The sequence below is a fragment of the Schistocerca nitens genome, chromosome 4 (assembly GCF_023898315.1).
Source record: "Schistocerca nitens isolate TAMUIC-IGC-003100 chromosome 4, iqSchNite1.1, whole genome shotgun sequence".
Classification (NCBI taxonomy): domain Eukaryota; kingdom Metazoa; phylum Arthropoda; class Insecta; order Orthoptera; family Acrididae; genus Schistocerca; species Schistocerca nitens.
This window is the reverse complement of record NC_064617.1, coordinates 801,007,297-801,028,581: the sequence shown is the minus strand read 5'-3', so window position 1 is coordinate 801,028,581 and position 21,285 is coordinate 801,007,297. Positions and strand designations below refer to the sequence as shown.

The following is a 21,285-nucleotide window of genomic DNA, read 5'->3' as shown; positions in this document are numbered from 1 at the left end:
CCTGTTTGTTGTTCTCTGTTTAGCTTGCCAAAAAAGCTTTTCTCATCTGCAAAAAGTATCGATTGTTTATCTTGATACAAATAAAATGGTAGAACTGTAAATAAGGATCGATAATCGAACCTTGTGGAAAGCCCAATGTGGTTTCTCCTGACTTAGGTAATGTGGGCTCTCTCTATTTATATTATATGAATATCATAATGTAGCCGCATGTGTCCTGTTTCTCAAACAGGAACCAAGCGAGACATGTAGTTAACCATTGTATCTCATAGAGTGCTTACGACAAAATGAATGAAGACAGTAGATGTAACGTACAACACGGTAGAATTTTCTTTGGAGCACAGCATTTCCCACACTGGTGTATGTCTACATGTAAAGTATTTCATTGAAAGCGATATGTTTTTGAAAATAGCCTCTGCTGAAAGTAACTGCATCTTCATTGCACTTCTACACAGACTACCACTTAACAGTAAGTTTAAGCAAGATTAGCAATTCTGTCTTTTGCTCCTTATAATTTGCTGCTTTCTTTGGTAATGGAGAGTCTTGGACTTGTTCTGTACATTGAATGTGCAAGTGTGTGTTGTAAAAATTATGCAACGCATTTCTCTTTTTTCAATAAATAAAGTAATCAAAACTAAAGCTTCATGCTTGCATCAACGTTCTGCTACTAGTTTTTCTTCATCAGTTTTCATCATACCACACACTGACAGCAGAAAAATGTTTATATTTTGGAAATTTACAGATCACGAAATTTCATTTCTTCCTTCAGTCCAAATGGCAACTGCCAATTTCAAAACAAAATCATTTAATGTGAAAGTAAGAAATTCCAAGATTCGATAAGTGATGAGGAAACGAATTTCAATTTTAGTGTTGAGTCTGAAGAGACATCAATAAATTACTCTAATTCTTCAGTTGTTAAGTGTTGACGGAAGTTTTGTGCTAAAAGCACCATTGATTCAGTTATGTTGATCAACTTATTCTGGAAAGTACTTCAGAAAGTAATCAATGAGTTCAGTTAAATGATCCACAAACACAGACTTCAATCCTTCACTCAACTGAAATTTGTGTCACGTTCAGGGAAAACGTAATGTATAGCTTCATCATGAAACTTTTACTTCCACAATAAGGTCTTCCACTATGATGTGAGATTCTTGCTTCCTGCTACAGATTAGGTAGCTTTGTAAGTTGAAGGGAGAGACTGTGTAGGAATCTAAGCTTTTTTAGCGATTTTTTTTTTTCTGACATTTCTTTTAACTTGAGAGAACGGTATTCTCGTGGTTTGTTTACAAAACCATCCTGATCTGACTCCAAATGTCGTTTCATTTTATTATGAAGCACGCTTTCAATAGCTAGAACTGTGAAACATATGACAGATTGTGATCGTCCTCCATTTCCAAGTAGTACACGTAAAACCGAAATTCAAGTAACCATCGTCATACTTCCTGCATATTCGTCTATACATTTCTTTCGAACTCCATGATACATTTGAAACATAAAATTTTGTATTTACATTTAAAAACTGGTTCATGACAACAGAGAAACAAAAATTGAAACGATATACATTCAACGGATATAATTTTCAAACTGATTTTTACTGAATAAAAATGAACGAGCCTTCAGTACGACTCAACCACCTACCAGAGTGCCATGTTAACAACACTTATGTGACGACCAGTTATACATCATCACTAGCGTACACGTTGTTCTTTAACTCAGGAAGCAAATAAGCCAAATTATTACTTTTATGAGGCCATTGTGCCACCCCTGCTGTAACACTGCAACATCCCTGGGAGCCGCGACGCACAGTTTGAAAACCACTGAGTTAGCCAAACCTAATTTGATGCGCTCTTCCTGAAGTGAACTCGAGCTTATCTTAATTCAAAGGTGCCAAAATATCGTATCTATTATGCCAATGACTTCCCACTTCAGAGGTACTAGAACTGGAGGACACATTAAGTAACGTCACTGTGATCCTTCCCAAATCATTATTAAATATTTTGTCACACATTCTGTTGCTCTGTGCTCTTTAGTAATAACGTCGAACATATGACAATAAAAGGAAAACCAATGAGTAAATCATCTTTATATTTATAAACGTAACATGTGGTTCAAATGGCTCTGAGCACTATGGGACTAAACTGCTAAGGTCATCAGTCCCCTAGAACTTAGAACTACTTAAACCTAACTAACCTAAGGACATCACACACATCCATGCCCGAGGCAGGATTCGAACCTGCGACCGTAGCGGTCGCGCGTTCCAGACTATAGCGCCTAGAACCGCTCGGCCACTCCGGCCGGCTATACGTAACATAGGAATCACTCATGTGGAGTAATGCTGTTAAAATATTAAAAAATTTATCTAGTTTGTGAAATTATCGTGAAGCTTGCTTTACAGTACATCGAGTTACTGTATAAGTTGTAGACATTCCTTCTGTCTAAGTATGAATCGTTATATCTGACGTATTGAAGCTGTTGATGGTTAGCACCAAGTGTGCCTACCGATAAATTTCCAAGTTGAGTGAATTCTATTTATCAGTTGGAACGCATACGTAAGTAAGTCTTGCCAGTTAAACGAAAACCAAACTAGGATAACAGTGACTTACTGTCTCAAGTTTAATTGCTACCCGCACATCAAATACTTAACTCCCTTTCTTCGGATGGTCACTGAACTTCTGAGTTTCTATGGTAGTTGGATACATCACGTTACTCTACAAAGAATATGGCAAATTGGAGAAAAGTAAATTAGGGGAAAGCAAGTAGATATGATGGTTATGTTCAGCTATACTGTTCTTTTTCACAAACTGAAGAGACGACTACTACTGAACAAAGAAGAAAGTGAGAATGAAGGAAACAACCGTCACCGAAGATCAAAGAGGTGCAACAGAGAGTGGTATCGTTCAAGATGGTACGATACGTGATAGCCATTGCTGACAGAAATTCGAATAGCACGATTGGTTTCGTGTTGTTCTTACCACTACCATGCTCTGACTGTACATCCCAATTTCACTTTTTTCTGTAATTTATAGTATTCGCAATTTACGGCTTACAAAGACCTAAGAGGAGCCTAGGAACTTTTCAGTAAGTAGCAATTCAGTGACATAGCACCAAGAATTTTGTAACACATCGGAGAAACTATTGAGATGTTGAGGCAGGGCCATACCAGTAACAATAACTCACCTTGGCTGTCCTGTAGCCTTGTGGCAGGTTCAGTCGTCATGTTCTGTTCCTGGGCACCGTTTCCTGGGCCGCACTGCGCCCCTGATGGCCAACTGTCCTCTGGTCTGATGCTGTAGCTTTGTAACTGTTTTTACCGCGTAGTGGAAGGCGCTGTGAAGGGACTGAAGCGGTGGAAGGGTGGGGAGACGCGAACGTCCTCCAGGGCTCACCTCACTTGTCCTCTGAGGCCTACGTCACACCAGCGGTGCCAAACAAACACTTGTTATTTGGCAGGAGAGAAAGGGAGGAGAGAGAAAGAGAAGAGGGAGAGGGAGTAATATGGGCACACTCTTTTGTTTTTTACTTAAATATACTTCCTTTTAGAAAAAAATTCTAGATTTTTGACGTTCATGAAGAACGACAGTGTGACGCACGAAAAACCGGCCCCGAGTACAGACTGCTCGCAAATTGCGCACGAGTTGTTGCCCGCCACGATCAGATACAACAAGAAATAGATAAACACGTAATAATCAGATAATAAAGGTGTAATAAACAAGCTAATACAAAGGTCTATATTTACTGAATTAATCTTGTCTTTCATATTACATGACATTAGGTGCTGAAAATGGCCACCTTGTGCTTTCAGTGGACTTTTACGCGCCCTGTGTTATTATACACATTGCGCAACTCTGCCGCCTCATTTCTCAAAATTTCGTCGAAAATATTGTCCTGTAAGTCTCCTAACGTTCTTGGGTTATTTTCGTACACCTTTCCCTTAAAACTGCCCCAGCGATAAAGATCACAAGTGGTCAGCTCCGACGAACGCTTCGGCAGCAATCCTTTGCTGACAGTACTTTCTTTTCTGAACCTTTCATGAATTCGTGAGATTGATTCGCATGGAGTGTGACAAGTTGCCCCATCTTATTGAAAGAACAGTGCGTAAAATTCCTCAAAAGTTCGCTTACATACAGCAGTGCTTACTGTTGTTTCAAAAATTTTGGGACCCACATTCCGACTAGCTGACACGGTACATCCACTCCGATTTTTTTTTAACCGTGAAGACATCCGTCATTAATCGTACAGAGATTGTTTGTTAACCAATATCCGGTGTTCATGGAGTTCAAATGTCCTGTCAGGTGGAACCAGTCTTCATCACCTACGAAATACAGCAGCGGATCCAACATTCCACTCTCAGTTGTTTGACATAGCCACATACAGTAATTCGCACGTTTTGCCTTATCCTCCTCCTTCAGTTCTTGGACACTAGTTATTTTGTAGGGCTTCATCCCAGTATGGTTTGAAGCACGTTGACAAGATCTACACGAAAAGTTCACTTGCGACAATTTACGTGCCGTCTTCTTTGGATCATTCGTGCTCGAATATCCGCCATCACAGCAGCTGTACGAACGGACGGGGCTCGATTCTTTCTTGCTTTTGTAACTGATCCTCCATGAGCTATTCCTGCCACAAACTTTTTTTCATAAGTGACGGAACAAAGACTGAAAATAAGTTAAAGAGACTGTCAGAGACAGTAATGACAAACATTGAAATGTAAGTGCGATGAAAACATTTCGTCATTAAAAGAACCAGCGTGTTTATATGTAATTGAAATAAAATCACTGATAGTGTAAAATTATTATTATCATTGTTCTTGTTCGTTTGATGAAGAAAGACACTTTCGTTTGTCTCGTTTCAAGGAAGTAGGTCTCAATCGCCGCCATTGGTGACGAAACCTGTAAAAACGCTGTCTGTCTGCTCTCGTCTGAGAATGTAAGTGTAATTCTGCGGAATATAGATTCTAAGGTTTATGTGTCAACTTTCATTAAACGAAAAAGTCATTTTCCGCTTCCTCATCCCATCATATCAATTGATTATCGGATTGGCGATTTTCTTAGTCAATGGGGGTTAGACGCCTTTGAACTAACAGTAAATATAAAGTCATATTACACGGCAGTAATAACCTTGAGAGCTGACTATAAATATTATTTATATCTGCAAGATTAAAGTGTACGTAATTCAAAGCATTTTTTTGTTCAGAGAGAGAAAATTAGAGCATTGCACAAAGTTTGTGGCAAAGATTAACTTTCTTGGCGGCCTGCAGTCGCATTTCCATTCATTACGTAAAAGTTATTAATATCAAATACAAATTAGTGAGCGTGAATGTTTATATCAGCCACTGCCAAAGATATGTTCAAAATAGCCGGGACACAAAAATTAGTATCATATGCACGTGTGTTTGCTTGTGATTTGGGAAAGATTAACTAAACGGCAACCACAGCCACGCAATTTATCTTTTCGCTTCGTAAGAAGCCAGTTCGCGCTCACGGTCGATTATTGCCCGATCGCAAACGCAGCGACTACCAAGTTAGCAGCAATATCAATTTCTATCGCAATCGCCATAATTTGAAGCGAGCGCGAATTTCAGTTCTGCTGATGCGCTACACGCACACAAAATCAAATAAAGGGTAGTCAGGGGCTGGTATATCCAGTATGCCACTTTGTCACCGAATCCTGCATACTCCTCTTTGCTGGTAAGGAAGCGCCAGGAAATTTCCTTGCAAAGATGTCCCGAGTTGTCGTAAATAAACGGTAGACATATACGCTTCCACTATTGCGATTCTCTCTTGAAGAAATATGTACCTCACACGCCTGAACCAAGCCGCAACGACTTTCATATTGACAACATAAAATGTAGTCGTAACGGCTTCGAAGTAACAGTTGACAATTGGCGGGAGGAAGTGAACAGTCTAGTACTCAGAGCGGTTTTCTTGTGCACCACCCCGTACAACATGTTTATTACAGGGTAGGAGTCAAAACGATGAATAGTATCAATTATACGCGATTGCAGGCATTCTCGGCGTATTTCAGCTATGAAATCTTCACGGGCTATCAGCCGAGTGGCGTCATCTTCTAGTCGCAACGTTTCAATGGACTGCGTATCCATCTTCGCCTGAAAATGATGGATACGCAATCCATTGAAACGTTGCGACTAGAAGACGACGCCACTCGGCTGATAACCCGTGAAGATTTCATAGTATCAATTAATTCTATTCGAAAACGACGGTTCACAAAAAGCTCATAAAATAGCAATAAAAAAATGTGGTGTAGATATGGCTCCTGCCCTAAAAGTCATCAAAAATCTTTTAAAATGTTTTAATGAAACTGGATAAAACAATACAATATAGTTCACTGTTCTACAAACTTGTGTACTTAAGAATTGTAAAACACCATCAGTTCAATAATTATTTACAAAATGGTTCAAATGGCTCTGAGCACTGTGGGACTTAAATCTGAAGTCATCAGCCCCTAGAACTAAGAACTACTTAAACCTAACTAATCTAAGGACATCACACACATCCATGCCCGAGGCAGGATTCGAACCTGCGACCGTAGCGGTCGCGCGGTTCCACACTGAAGCGCCTAGAACCGCTCGGCCACGAAGCCGACAATTATTTACAGAAATCGCAAACATAAATAGCTCTTTCAGGCCCAGCGCAATATAATTTTATTTTATTTTATTTTATTGTTATTTTTTATTTATTTTTTTTTATGACTTTTCATCACAAAAGAAGCAAGTTGCGCGGCTCGAGTCTAATGAATTGCCATTACTGATATCCAGTGTACCTGCATAGCAGTGCGTGGAGCAACTAGCTAGCTGCAAGCCTTGTTTGATAACGACGGGACGGATTCGGCGAGGATTATTAGAGGATAATAAGTTCCGTGGGTATTTGAATCGTGGACTTCTTGTGTGTGTCGCTTTCCTTTTTAACGTTAGACTGTAATTCTGTGTTGCTTATACAGGAGATGCTAGAAACCAGCTGGAAACGGAATAGTGACTGATTGTGGTGCTCCTTTTCCCGTGCCGCGGTCGGATCCGAGTGTTTTCTTGATTAGTAGTTGGATTCCTACAGGGCACTGATGAGAGGTATAGAAGAACTGATTATTTTAGCGCTGTCTCGTAGGCCAAATCTAGCCTGGCGACCCTAATTTACCTTGATAGTATATGTGTAGTTGTGCAGAGAAGCAATCTGGATCCGCTGACAATCTTTCCGGAGGAAATCTACATAGGGTGATTAATCTCACTCACCGCAAACCGCTGAATCCCCATTACGCTCTAGAGGACCTTTGTCAGACGTCTTTTATAAAATATGTATTATAATATCTTTGACGGTTTACTGGTGTACTATGATTGTTAGAGGGTGGCTCTAGCTTTCATAAACGATCTTTCAAAGAACTTTGACAGTGTAATATGGGCTTAAAAGTGAGAGAGTTTGGCCATTGTGGCAAGTGTGAGTTTACCAGGTGCTACGTAAGGTCCATGGACAGGACGAGGAAAAAAGTTTCGTGTAGTGTTACAGGAGGCTGCTAAAAACTAAGTGAACTGGTAAGTTAATAAATTGCAGACTCGCAGAGGATAGGAAATTGTGGGAAACCCTGACTAGGACAAGTGACAGTATGGTAGGATATGTGTGAAGACACCAGGGAGTATCCTCCGTGCTACTAAAAGGTGCAGTAGAGGCAAAAACTAAAGAGGAAGACAGCGAATGCGTCCGTGTTGCTGACAGGACTAACATAGAGAAGAATCGAAAATAAAATTGTGGATCTCATAGGTGACGATCAGTTTGGCTTTAGGAAAGGAACATGCACCATAGAGGCAGTTCCGACGTTGCTGTTGATCATGGAAGAAAGGTTGAAGAAAAATCAAGAAACATTCATAGGATTTGCCGATCCCGAAAAAACGTTCGCCAATGTAAAACGGTGAGACATGTTCGAAGTTCTGAGAACAATAGGCGTAAGATAGGGAAAGACGGGTGGCGCAATATGTACGTGAAGTAAAAGGGAATGACAAGAAAGGAAGACCAAGAACGAAGTGCTCGGCTTAAAAAGTGTGTAAGCGACGGATATAGTCTTTCGCCCCTACTGTTCAATCCATACATCGAAGCAGCAATTACGCAAATAAAAGAAAGGTTCAAGAGTGGGATCAAAACTCAGGGTGAAAGGATATCAATGCTAAGATTCGTCGATGACATTAATATCCTCAATGAAAATGAAGAAGAATTACAGGATGTATTGAATGGAATGAACAGGCTAATGAGTACAGAATATGGATTGAGGGTAAATCGAAGAAAGACGAAAATAATTTGAAGTAACAGAAACGATAACAGAGATCAAAACTGGTGATCATGAGATAGATGAAGTGAAGGAAATCTGCTACCTAGGCAGCAAAATAATCCATGACGAACGGAGCAAGGAGCATATAAAAAGCAAACTAGCACTGGCAAAAAGGAAATTTCCGGCCAAGAGAAGTGTACTAGAATTAAACACAGGCCTTTATTTGAGGAAGAAATTTCTATGAATGTACGTCTGGAATACAGCATTGTATGGTAGCGAAACATAGACTGTGGGAAAACCGGAACAGAACAGAATCGAAGAATTCGAAATGTGTTGCTACAGAAGAAGGTTGAAAATTAAGTGGACTTAAAAGGGAAGGAACAGGATATTCTGTGGACATTCGGAGAGGAAAGGAATATACGGAAAACATTGAGGAGAAAAAGAGACAGGATGATAGGATATCTGTTAAGACATCAGGAAAGAACTTCCATTTTACTATAGGGAGAAGGTAAAAACTGTAAAGGAAGACAGAGATTGGAATACACCCACCAAACAGTAAGGACGTACGTTGGAATTGCTACTCTGAAATGGAAAGATTGCCACAGGACAGGAATTCGTGGCGGGCATCAAACCAGTCAGAAGTTTGATGACACAAAAAAATCCAATAAATAACAATTTTGGCGTTGGCAAAGGGGGGGGGGGAGTCGTATCAGGCCGCAACAAATCATTAATGAACCCCGCCCCCCTCTCCTTCCCCTTAAAGACCTCTGAGATCAGGATCCCCTACTAAGACTTTGTTCGACAAAGTCACAGAAAGCCACGAGCCTTGGTGGAAGATCTGTGGCGGCGACATAGTAAATCAGGGTCGATTAAAGGGCACTGCCTGTCCGTGACTCAGATACAGAGGAGAGACTCTGATTTGACAGCCGCTGTTCCCTGGACCACCAATAAAATTTTTGACACCGTGTTGTTTACTCCATTTCGAACTATGGCGCCATCAACATCGCCTTTATTGACGAAGTAACTGCCATACCACTTGTCTCATTCAATTGGCGGGATACCGCGAAATGTATATTGCGGGGTGCTCTGACGAACTTCCGTTATTGCTAAACTGGAATACATATCTACCAACATTTCAAACGTCTTCACTATACTTTTTGTAAGTAAATGCAGAATGCTCTAAATTTAGATAAATTTGCAGGAATGATGTAGGAGGAAATGAGAAGCACATTTTTACATGTTAGTCAGTTGGCACATTTTCGCTCTATAAGTCTGGCCAATAGACGTACACATTACCATCCACTTATGTTCTGATTGACTCAGCTGCAGGATGAATTTTTCTCCTTAGTTAACTTGGTCACCGATGCGGCACTTCAAACTATTTTCACTGATCGTAGTTGCATCTCTTGGCGATTTGCGTGGGTATAATATGCCGCCAGTCCCTTTTTTTGTATTTTGAGACGATTTATTTGCTGTGCCACTAACTAGTTTACAAGTGCTGGAGGCTCATCGCCAGAGGAAGGTTTTACAGGAACATAATCAGGGCCATGTGCAGCTAGACGCTATAGTCATGGTAACTGTACTGCTTCGTGGAATCCATGACTAATTCATTGTGAAAATGTACATTTTCCAGGAGATTCGCACATACTACAGTTACTAGCTGCATTTGGTTCAAAAATGGCTCTGAGCACTATGGGACTCAACTTCTGAGGTCATCAGTCCCCTAGAACTTAGAACTACTTAAACCTAACTAACCTAAGGACATCACACACATCCATGCCCAAGGCAGGAGTCCAATCTGTGACCGTAGCGGTAGCGCGCTTCCAGACTGTAGCGCCTAGAACCGCTCGGCCACCCCGGCCGGCGCTGCATTTGACTTCACACTCATTCGCAATAAGTAAACACTTTTTACTCGTTCCCAGAAAGTAAACATTACTTATTTGCTATAAATGAGTGTGGAATCAAGTGCAGCTAAATAATGTGTATGTGTGTATGTAAAACCTGCAAAATGTACATTATCATAAACAATTTCTCAGCCGGCAGTGTGGCCGTTCGGTTCTAGGCGCTTCAGTCTGGAACCGCGAGAGCGCTACGGTCGCAGGTTCGTATCCTGCCTCGGGCATGGGTGTGTGGGATGTCCTTACGTTAGCTAGGTTTAAGTAGTTCTAAGTTCTAGGGGACTAATGATCTCAGATGTTAAGTCCCATAGTGCTCAGAGCAATTTGAACCACACAGTTTCTCATGGATTCCACGAAGCAGTACAAAAACCGCGACCACAGCATCGAGTGCACATGATTCAGATATTGTTCCTGTAACAACTCCTTCTCATGACGAGGCTGCAGTGGCTCGAAAACTAGTTAATTCTACAGAAAATAAATTGTATCAAAATACAAAAAATTGACTGGTTACATATAATACCCATACATATCTCCAGTTTCAATGACGGTATCAGTTCGCCATCCACAATGAAATTTACTCTATCTCTTCGTAGATATAGGGCGCTTTCTATAAAATGCAGGGAATGTAGTCAAATTAAATCTGCCGATACAATTAGCTTAGGAAAGTAGTCGATGAGTTTTGCTAATTGAGCAACAAAAAAACTGAGAACTGCCTAACCAATGCGAATATAAACCGCAGATTGACAGTAACAACAAAAGTATTATTTCAAAAGAGAAATTTGTTAGCACCGAATATAAATTCGATCGTTAGGAAGTCTTTTCTGAGTCTGGAGTGTATGAAAGTGTGTGAATGTGAAACGTGGACGATAAATAGTGCAGAAAGAAGAGAATGAAACCTTTCGAAATGTGGCGCTCCAGTACTATGTTGAAAATTGAAGAAAAGTAAAGGTGATCTCGGTGATTGCAATTGCCATCGCGGGATTTCACTGCTGAGTATTGTCGAGGAAGCCTTTGCCCGTATGGTGCTGGGCAGATTGGAGAAGTTTGCCGAGCTCGTGTACCTTCATCTTCTATGTGGACATGGAACATTTCGTTGAGGGTGATCCGCTATGCGAAAATCTCGCTGGACTGCATTTAGAAAGGACATGCGTCATCGCGCCAGCAACGGTGCCTAGCTAAACTTGTATTTCGACAGGTATTTCTCAGGTGTTACGTATCAAAGGGATACCGCCACCTTATCCTTGCGGGACCCGAACTGCCACCTGCGTGTGCTTCAGCAGTTGGCGGCCACTTCATCACCTCACGGGCTGCTGGTGCATCCCCACTCCTGGGTGCCTGTGTGGTAGCGTCTTGTGCGGTCCAGTGGACAGGGTATGGTGGGTGGTGCGTGCTTCGCAATCGAAAGATTTTTAATTGTGTGTAATTACGTGTGATGTGTGTTTTATGGCGGTATTCCTTGCGCAATCAGAATAAAAAAAGAAATGCCATCGATGTAATTACTTCTCACAAGATCTGCATCTTTCCAAACAACAGAGAATGATGAACAAGCGAAAGCCAAGCTCTGCAATCTGTTTTTTTTTTATTTAATAAAAAAGCAATATACCTTTGAATTTCCCTTTGTGAGGTCCTTCCTCTCCACCGCAGAGCCGTCAATTTCCAGGTAGAGGAGGCGGCGAGGGGGGGGGATGGGATGGTGGGGGTAGTGATCGTTTTCCTGATCCTATACACTGCCTTGAATCCTCTAAATTGTTTAAATAAGCAACGTACCACACATTGTCTAAATTGTTTGAACATTATTCCATACAGTGCAATCGAATTCTCTCCAAATGACCGATCAGCTGAGTCTTTTTCCCGCCAATTTCAGAGAGGGAGCGTGGGAGGGAAGGGGTTTACCAGGGGGGAAGAGGTTAATTAATTGATCAGTTTAAGTAAGTAGTCAATGAAATTGATAAGTGTGAGAGGGGCTATTCCAACAACTCAGACTTGAAAGTGTACCTGTAGCAGAGAGAGGGGAGGTTTCCTGAGGGGGGAGGGGAGTGGGAGGGGGTGGGGGAACAATAGGTTAAGTGCTTGTCAATCAAAAAGAATGATCCTTTTAGCAGAACAATAGGCTGTGGACCTGTCAATGAAAGTAGAACAATAGGTTAATGACCTGTCAATGAAAGGAAATCAATAGGTTTGACCCTGAGTGCATACCTGCCCCCGATGTAGGCAACCCACACTAACAAAATGCATTCTTGGCGGCTTTGGTCCACTACTGACACCTCCAGTACTTGTTTCCTCTTACAGCCCTTAGTGGCACACAATGTACTTTCGTCTTGTAGCTACTCGTATAATTTTTACTGACAGGTATCATAGTTACATCAGTTCCAGTACCTGCAATTTTGTATGATTTTAAATATGATCTTAAGAAGTTATTTTGTGTGACGAGAGCAGTTTGCTCGTAAATCTGTGTTTATCTGTCATTACATGTGAGTATAGTCACCTCATAAATTTGTTCAGTATAATAACCTTCTGTTCTTCACGCCCAGTCGGTGTCGAAACCAGGGCAAGGTAAATCTTGTTGCTACCATTGACTATATTGTATAAATCATATTAAATCGTAGTCAGTTGTCACTCACATATTTGCGTGTGCTGAGGACAAATGATACACCTAAAACAGCATATGTCGGTTTGAACGCAGGAAAAATACAAAAGACTGTTTCTTACCTTCCTCTAAAAATCTCAATACATACAGGGGATTGTGTCATCTGCTTCACTAACCATTACATAGAAAAGTTTCGCGAAAATGCGTTGTGCGTGAAAATTCTATTAAGGGGGTACATCAGTGCAGAATTTTAGTTAGCTTAATTTTTATTCGCTTAAAATGTCCCTTAGATAGTCTGTTCTTAAGACGTATTGCTATAGAGTGTGTCATAAATGTTAAAATGTGTTAAAACAACGATTTACTGCATGGAGATATGGTGCATCCGAGCTCTGGAACGCAACGGATACTATAATAGTTCCCTCGGAATATGAGTTGTCTTAGTTACGGGTAGTATCACCAGACGACATTAGGATCAACTAAATACTATTCTCAACAAGATTTCTCTTCGTAACATGATTCGTTTATGATAAACAGTCTGAAGTCACGCGCTTGTTAATCGTCTGCTTAACTTGTCATTTCCCCTATTTCTTATACGAAGTGCAACGCGATTGCTTGAAAATGGCACAGGCTTTTATACGGACGGAAAAGGTTCTTTAAAGTAATCCCCATCGTGCAAAAAACGCTTCAATTGGTGAGCGGAGTAAGTTAATCGATATTATTTCGTCAAAATGAGAGTGTTTCGATATCGGTGAAAAGGTAAACTGTACGATGCTGGCATTGCCGATTAAATGGTTGTTCAATTTCAGTATTAAAAACCACAAGCCGAAATTTTAAAAGCTTGTTTTTCAAAACAACATTTTTAAAGTTGGCTGGAGGTTTAACTCATGAAATATAGATGCTTTTACATTACATCTTTTTTAACTTGAGTAAGCGTTTTTTTCTGCTTTATCATGTAGGATTTTTGCAGTAAATTTAATTTCGATTTTTGGTGCACGTTTTTGTACAGATTCTCTTGTCGAAAAAATTGACTCTTATTTCAGAGTCCCGCCATTTTGTTAAAACCATTTTTATTTATCCGCACGTACTATGTTAGACAATATCATCAATTTCAAAGCAGTTTCTGAAATTTTGTTCTAGGTTGAAAATTGTGGCCTTCACAGCTCCCACCAATCGCCCTCACACTCCGCGAAGGCCTTTCCTCGATGTCGTGCAGTGACCACTAAGTTGAAGAGTTTTTATTTAAAAAGATATATAATACAAATCTTAAGGATGTACAAATAAGGTCTAAAGTCAGTTTCGTAATTTTTTGATATTTTTTTGATAAAAATCATGAACTTGGTTTCCAGTCCATCCGGTCTACCCCATTAAAATGCAGGTTCCTTATAACAGAGATAGTGAAGCCACATGCTCATCGGATGGCGATAAAACGATAAAAATTTCTAGGTACTTAGATTTAAACAATTTAAATACTTGAGACCAAAATTTAATACATTAAATTTGGCAATTAATAAGTGTGTGAATTTGCACATAAATTTTATGTTTGATACAACCGTGGATGAGAGATGATAAACAGATCATTATGATACATAGATGTAGAGGTACTTACAGGGTGTGGTAGATAAGTAATGAGACTCAGTCTAGAAAAACAAATTTATTGATCCAATTTGTACAAAACGTTAATATTCTTCAAAGTACTCGCCTTGGGCGTCGACACAACGTTGCCAGCGCGTTTTCCAAGCTTCATAGGCCCCACTGTAGTCCGTTTGAGTTATCCCAGTTAGTGCCTTCGTGACAGCACGTTGGATGTTCGGAATATCGTCGAAACGATGACCCTTCAGGCATCTTTTGACCTTCGGAAATAGGAAGAAATCAGGAGGACTCAAGTCAGGGCTGTATGGTGGCTGTGGCAAAACTTCAACTCCAATTTGGGTCAAGTAGGAGGTCACAAGGAACGCTGTGTGCGCCGGAGCATTGTCGTGGTGGAGACGCCAGTGTTGAGCAAGGTCCTGTCGCTTCCGTTTGACGGCTCTGTGCAATCGCTGAAGGACTTATTTGTAGAATTCGGCATTGACAGTCTTCCCCTGAGGGACAAAGTCTTTGTGAATTAACCCCCGCTTGTCGAAAAACACAATCAGCATTGTCTTGATGCGGGACTTTGACATTTTTGCTTTCTTCGGCTGCGGGGATGCCGGTGTGTGCCACTCCGAGCTCTGGGCTTTTGTCTCCGGGTCGTACTGGAATGTCCACAATTTGTCGCCTGTTACTACGTTGTCTAAAAAGTGTGGATTATTTTCCAAATCATTCAACATCTCACGGCAAACGTCCACTCGTTGTTGCTTTTGTTCGGCGGTGAGCACTCAGGGAACCAATTTTGCGCAAACTTTCCTCATCATCAAATCTTGCGTAACAATTTGGTAAACCGTAAATTTATTCACGGAGACCTCATCGGCGATCATTTTGAGACTTAAACGGCAGTCGGAGTCCAGGAGTTCTTTCACTTTGGCCACCGTTTCATCCACACGACTCGTTGAAGGGCGTCCAGATCGTTCCATGTCTTCAACGGATTCCCTCCCGTTTTTAAATTCATTAAACCACCGGAACACTTGAGCTCTTGATAGGGAGTCTTCTTTGTAGGCCTCCGTAATCATAGCAAAAGTTTCTGAAGCAGTTTTGCCCAAGCGAAAGCAAAATTTGATTGCATACCGCTGTTCTATCGAGCGATCCATCTACAGCGTTTCCACAAGTGTCACGGGCACACAAACAACGTAATACGCGAAGCTCGACCCTCACTGCACCAGAGCTCCGACGCGACTGCGAACCGGTTCTATTGTTAGCTCAGATCCCCCACCACGTCACGTACAGGTGGAGACCGCCATGCGAGCGACTGGGGCGCCGTGTGGCGGTCAGTCTCATTACTTATCTACCACACCCTGTATTACTCGATGGCTAGTAGCAACAAAAAATTATTAATTTTCGCCTACTTGGTGGTTTCCATTAAACCAATCGTTTTATGACCTTGACTTTTTCACGCACAGAAGTACACCTGCACAGTGAAGTAAGAACACTCCAGCGCGTGTCAATGTTTCAGGATACTCCTTCCAGAACTACTTCGAAAAACACATTTAAATCGGTGTAAAAAAGTAGTCACTTTGGTGTGTCTGCAGTGTTCTTTGGGAGAAGAGATTTAAAATAACACCCAAGACGAGGAAGGTCGCTCACCTTTTGGAACCACTTTGGAGAAGATAGGTACAACCAGCCTCCAGGCTACATTTACCCAACAGTTTATGCACCATGTTTTGGCAGTGTACCCAAGTTCTGAAGCCTCAGAAGTTTAATGAAGGCTGCTGGCTTTCTACGAACAAGCCATTTAAAAATCCTGTTGCTCACTAGTCGCTGAAACTCTGTTAATAAATTGAACGATTGCAACGGTGCAATTACATGCGTCATACTTTCCCCCACCAAAATATTAATTTCAAATGTACGGTTAGGAATATATTAATTTCAAGTAGTTCATAAGTGACGGGGGAAATATGGAAAGCGGGGACAAATTCTTTTATTAATGATTTTTGGGGAAAAAATTGTTCCATATAGAATTTCCAGCCGCCACACCGCTTCCAGTTCTGGGCGATGCAGCCATGGGAATGAAACTTGTATAGAGATTTTGGCTAGCAAAAACTTGGTTCCTTGTCAGGCCACTTAGAGCGCTGCAGTCTTGATCATCTCGTTTTCGTTTTGCGTAGTTTAAAATCTTCCGTATTTGTTTTGGTTTCGCCTGAAACTGAACCGTCCATATCCTGTGTTCCTGATTACGACTTCGAGTGTGTATTGTGTCCTTTAAATTGCGATGTATGTATGTTGCTCGTTTTCTGCTTGCTTTTTGCTCATATCTCTAATATTGAGTGATATAAATGATTCCATGTTTATTTTTTGTTTCATTAAAACAGAAGCTGGTCTCGTCGCTCCACTGAGAATGCTTTGTAATTTTAGTGACTGAATGAAAGCTGTTGTCCCATTTACTATTGTGTATCAAAAGTATTATAGCATTATTTGACGTTACATTCTGCTGAGGGAACTGAATTGTTACAGTTGTCCCTGAGTTGATCAGTAATTGTAATGTCTTGAGTATTTTTGTTCCGTTTCTTTCTTTCATCAGTAAATGTTCTGCATAGTTCACTATCGTTTTTCTAGTTAAAAGTGTCTGTTACTGGCCTACTGACAAAGAGTGTATTCTTGAAAAAAAAACTGCTAACACCTTAATCCCTGTGCGAGAGTCTCACAAAGCAGGTTCTTCAGCTAGAGTGATATTCATACACATTGTTGTGGCAGTACAGCAGATCTTCATCCACTGTAATGCTCAGCACATTGTAATGCATATCTACAGCCTTAACTATTCATCATAACACAACCTAAAGATAGACTTGATCTTTGTCATGATAGGTAGTAGTAATATATGCCCAAACTGTACAATTGTCAGTGTTACAAAGTCCGCCGTATGAATCGGCATCTTCAGTACAGTTGAACAACAGATCTCTTCTGGAACAATTTACAGTAATATTAAATGCAGTGGTAATATTGCTGTAGTACAAAGGAGAATTTTTTTTTCACTCTACGTTGCAGTAGTATCACATCGGGTTATAGGCGTACTTCGTGATAATAACCTATGTTTGCCAGTACAGTAGAGTTGCATACCCCTTCTGTGTTAAGATGCATTAAACATTAAATAAATACGAAAAAAACTCTGCATTCGAGTTTCTACAGCTCAATGAGCAATATACTGTTACACTAAAATATTTTTTTCTGTATGTTCAAAAAATCTTTCCAAGAAATCTGAACAGATGGTGGTTAACGTCTTGTAAGTTTTATTGTATCTAAACGGAATGTTGCCTTTCATAATACAGGATCGCGCAGAACACGTGTTAGACAGTGTTTGTCTACGGTGGTTTAATCGTGTGCCGTAAATGGTTCTCCTTGTCATGCTGTTGTATTATAGTTCTGAAAATTCTATAGCTCACTCACTGATGTCTCGATTCACATTTCAGAATGGAATCGGTAACAGTGGAACAGCAGTACTGAGAACTCACACGTTCTAGCTGCTGCTCCACTTCATCGATAAAAAGTCACTCTTTGGTGCACAATCTGTTCACACTGCATTTTTGGGCCCATTTTTATTGTGCAACCAGTCACAAAAGACAAATACAGACAAGTCCTGAAACGCGAATTTTCACCGGTTGCCCGATGACGCAGAATGCTCTGAAACTACTGGTTCATACAGGATGGAGCACGTCCACGCAATAATGCAGACGTCTTCCGTTTTCTTCAGACGACATTCAGATATCGGATATTGGTCTAGACAGTGGACACCTTATCATTCATTGGACATAGTGTGGAATGACGGCATTACAACTCCCATCTCTACCCGTGCGAGTATTTCTTAGGGGATTATGTAAAGGACAGAATCTTCAAAGATGTGCCTACAACACTCTAAGACCTTCTTACTGCAATTTCCAGAGAGATTCGTGCAGTCGAAAATGATGTTCTTCAGAAAGTTATCACGGATTTCAGCTCAAGGCCCTCCAAACTTATTGCAGCTGAAGGAAATCACTTTTAAAACGTTCTGTACTAAATTTCAGGTTGTCTGGTATAGCATAAATAGCTTAAAAAGAGTACATCATCGCTTCTTACGTCGTACTAGCCAAAAACTTTGTAACACCTATTTTGCACCACCCTGCAGTAATCAAAACAGAACAATCACGGCATCTAGACAAAAATTCAATTGCTTTGTGAAAAGTTAGTAAAGAAAACTCAACGTTAAATTCGTTTATCATCAATGTGATGTCTAACTGTTTTTTTTTTTTAATTTTTTGTTTGAATGACGTTTTAGGGACATGAAGATTGGTTAGACAAGAAGAAAAAATTTCAGTCTGAGATTGAAATAGTCATGTACGTTCCCTGGATACAGAACTGGTTATTTTTTGAAACCTAACACAAACACAAAAAATCAAAAAAACATTCTTATAAAGTCTAAGTTGTATCAAAGAGCGAACGTTAAAAAATGAAAATCATTTGTAATATGGCTGAAGAGATTAACCGTAGTTACTGTAATGTGTGTGAGGACCATTTTCAACAAGCAGATTTTGTAAACATTTCTTGGCGAACGCTAACTCCTGGGGTTGTTCCAAAGCATTTGTGACATATAACAGCCTCTTCCTATTTATCTTACACGGAAGGCGGTGCTGGTGGTGATGATGATGTAGCAGTAGTAGTAGTAGGAAGAGTGATGTTTTCACTGCAACTTCAAATCCAAATATAAGTGTGCATAATATAGGTTGCAGCGCAAACTCTAAATTATTTGAAGAACCAACCGTTGCCCTTTTTTAGTGCACAAATGATGGTGAAAGCAGCTTTTTGTGCACATCAATTTATGATGATCAAAGTAGTAAGGTGGCATTGGGATCCGGAGTTTCAAAATGTGATTCAAGTAGGCAACAACAGAAGAAAGATGTGTAAATTACATCGGAATACATTTTTCAGAGTAGATAAACTGAAAAATAAAAACAGCTACAGAATAAGGGAACCAGTTGTTGTTGTTGTTGTGGTCTTCAGTCCTGAGACTGGTTTGATGCAGCTCTCCATGCTACTCTATCCTGTGCAAGCTTCTTCATCTCCCAGTACCTACTGCAGCGTACATCCTTCTGATTCTGCTTAGTGTATTCATCTCTTGGTCTCCCTCTACGATTTTCACCCTCCACGCTGCCCCCCAGTACTAAATTGGTGATCCCTTGATACCTCAGAACATGTCCTACCAACCGATCCCTTCTTCTGGTCAAATTGTGCCACAAACTCCTCTTCTCCCCAATTCTATTCAATGCTTCCACATTGGTTATGTGATCTATCCATCTAATCTTCAGAATTCTTCTGTAGCGCCACATTTCGAAAGCTTCTCTTCTTGTCTAAACTATTTATCGTCCATGTTTCACTTCCATACATGGCTACACTCCATACAAATACTTTCAGAAACGACTTCCTGACACTTAAATCTATACTCGATATTAACAAATTTCTCTTCTTCAGGGACGCTTTTCTTGCCATTTTCAGTCTACATTTTATATCCTCTCTACTTCGACCATCATCAGTTATTTTGCTCCCCAAATAGCAAAACTCCTTTACTACTTTAAGCGTCTCATTTCCTAATCTAATTCCCTCAGCTTCACCCGACTTAATTCGACTACATTCCATTATCCTTGTTTTACTTTTGTTGATGTTCATCTTATACCCTCCTTTCAAGACACTGTCCATTCCTTTCAACTGCTCTTCCAAGTCCCTGACAGAATTACAATGTCATCGGCGAACCTCAAAGTTTTTATTTCTTCTCCATGGATTTTAATACCTACTCCGAACTTTTCTTTTGTTTCCTTTACTGCTTGCTCAATATACAGATTGAATAGCATCGGAGAGAGGCTACAACCCTGTCTCACTCTCTTCCCAACTACTGCTTCCCTTTCATGTCCATCGACTCTTATAACTGCCATCTGGTTTCTGTACAAATTGTAAATAGCCTTTCGCTCCCCGTATTTTACCCCTGACAGCTTCAGAATTTTGAAGAGAGTATTCCAGACAACATTGTCAAAAGCTTTCTCTAAGTCTACAAACGCTAGAAACGTAGGTTTGCCTTTCCTTAATCTTTCTTCTAAGATAAGTCGTAGGGTCAGTATTGCCTCACGTGTTCCAACATTTCTACGGAATCCAAACTGATATTCCCCGAGGTCGGCTTCTACCAGTTTTTCCATTCGTCTGTAAAGAATTCGCGTTAGTATTTTGCAGCTGTGACTTATTAAACTGATAGTTCGGTAATTTTCACATTTGTCGACACTTGCTTTCTTTGGGATTGGAATTATTATATTCTTCTTGAAGTCTGAGGGAATTTCGCCTGTCTCATACATCTTGCTCACCAAATGGTAGAGTTTTGTCAGGACTGGCTTTCCCAAGCCTGTCAGTAGTTCTAATGGAATGTTGTCTACTCCCGGGGCCTTGTTTCGACTTAGGTCTTTCAGTGCTCTGTCAAACTCTTGACGCAGTATCGTATCTCCCATTTCATCTTCATCTACCTCCTCTTCCATTTCCATAATATTGTCCTCAAGAACATCGCCCCTGTATAGACCCTCTATATACTCCTTCCACCTTTCTGCTTTCCCTTCTTTGCTCATAACTGGGTTTCCATCTGAGCTCTTGATATTTATGCAAGTGGTTCTCTTTTCTCCAAAGGCCTCTTTAATTTTCCTGTAGGCAGTATCTATCTTACCCCTCGTGAGATAAGCCTCTACATCCTTACATTTGTTCTCTACCCATCCCTGCTTATCCATTTTGCACTTCCTGTCGATCTCATTTTTGAGACGTTTGTATTCCTTTTTGCCTGATTCACTTACTGCCAGTTGAACATCGTAAAAGAAGTATATGGTGAAAGGAAATATCAGTTAATGGAAGAAGAGTTAAATGACATGACAAAAACATTTTAATAGCCAGTTAAGGAATAGCAAG

At 40.5% G+C, this 21,285-nt stretch overlaps 1 protein-coding gene across 1 annotated transcript in view; it reads right to left on the bottom strand.

Annotated features, from left to right (window-relative positions):
* LOC126252109 (sialin-like) overlaps positions 1 to 3,279 on the bottom strand; it is a 168,957-nt gene extending 165,678 nt beyond the window's left edge. Inside the window, exon 1 of the mRNA XM_049952973.1 lies at positions 3,175 to 3,279. Coding sequence (XP_049808930.1) covers positions 3,175 to 3,214 — 40 coding nt within the window. The 5' untranslated portion in view covers positions 3,215 to 3,279. The remainder of the gene's footprint in view (positions 1 to 3,174) is intronic.
* Positions 3,280 to 21,285: the final 18,006 nt, after the last annotated feature.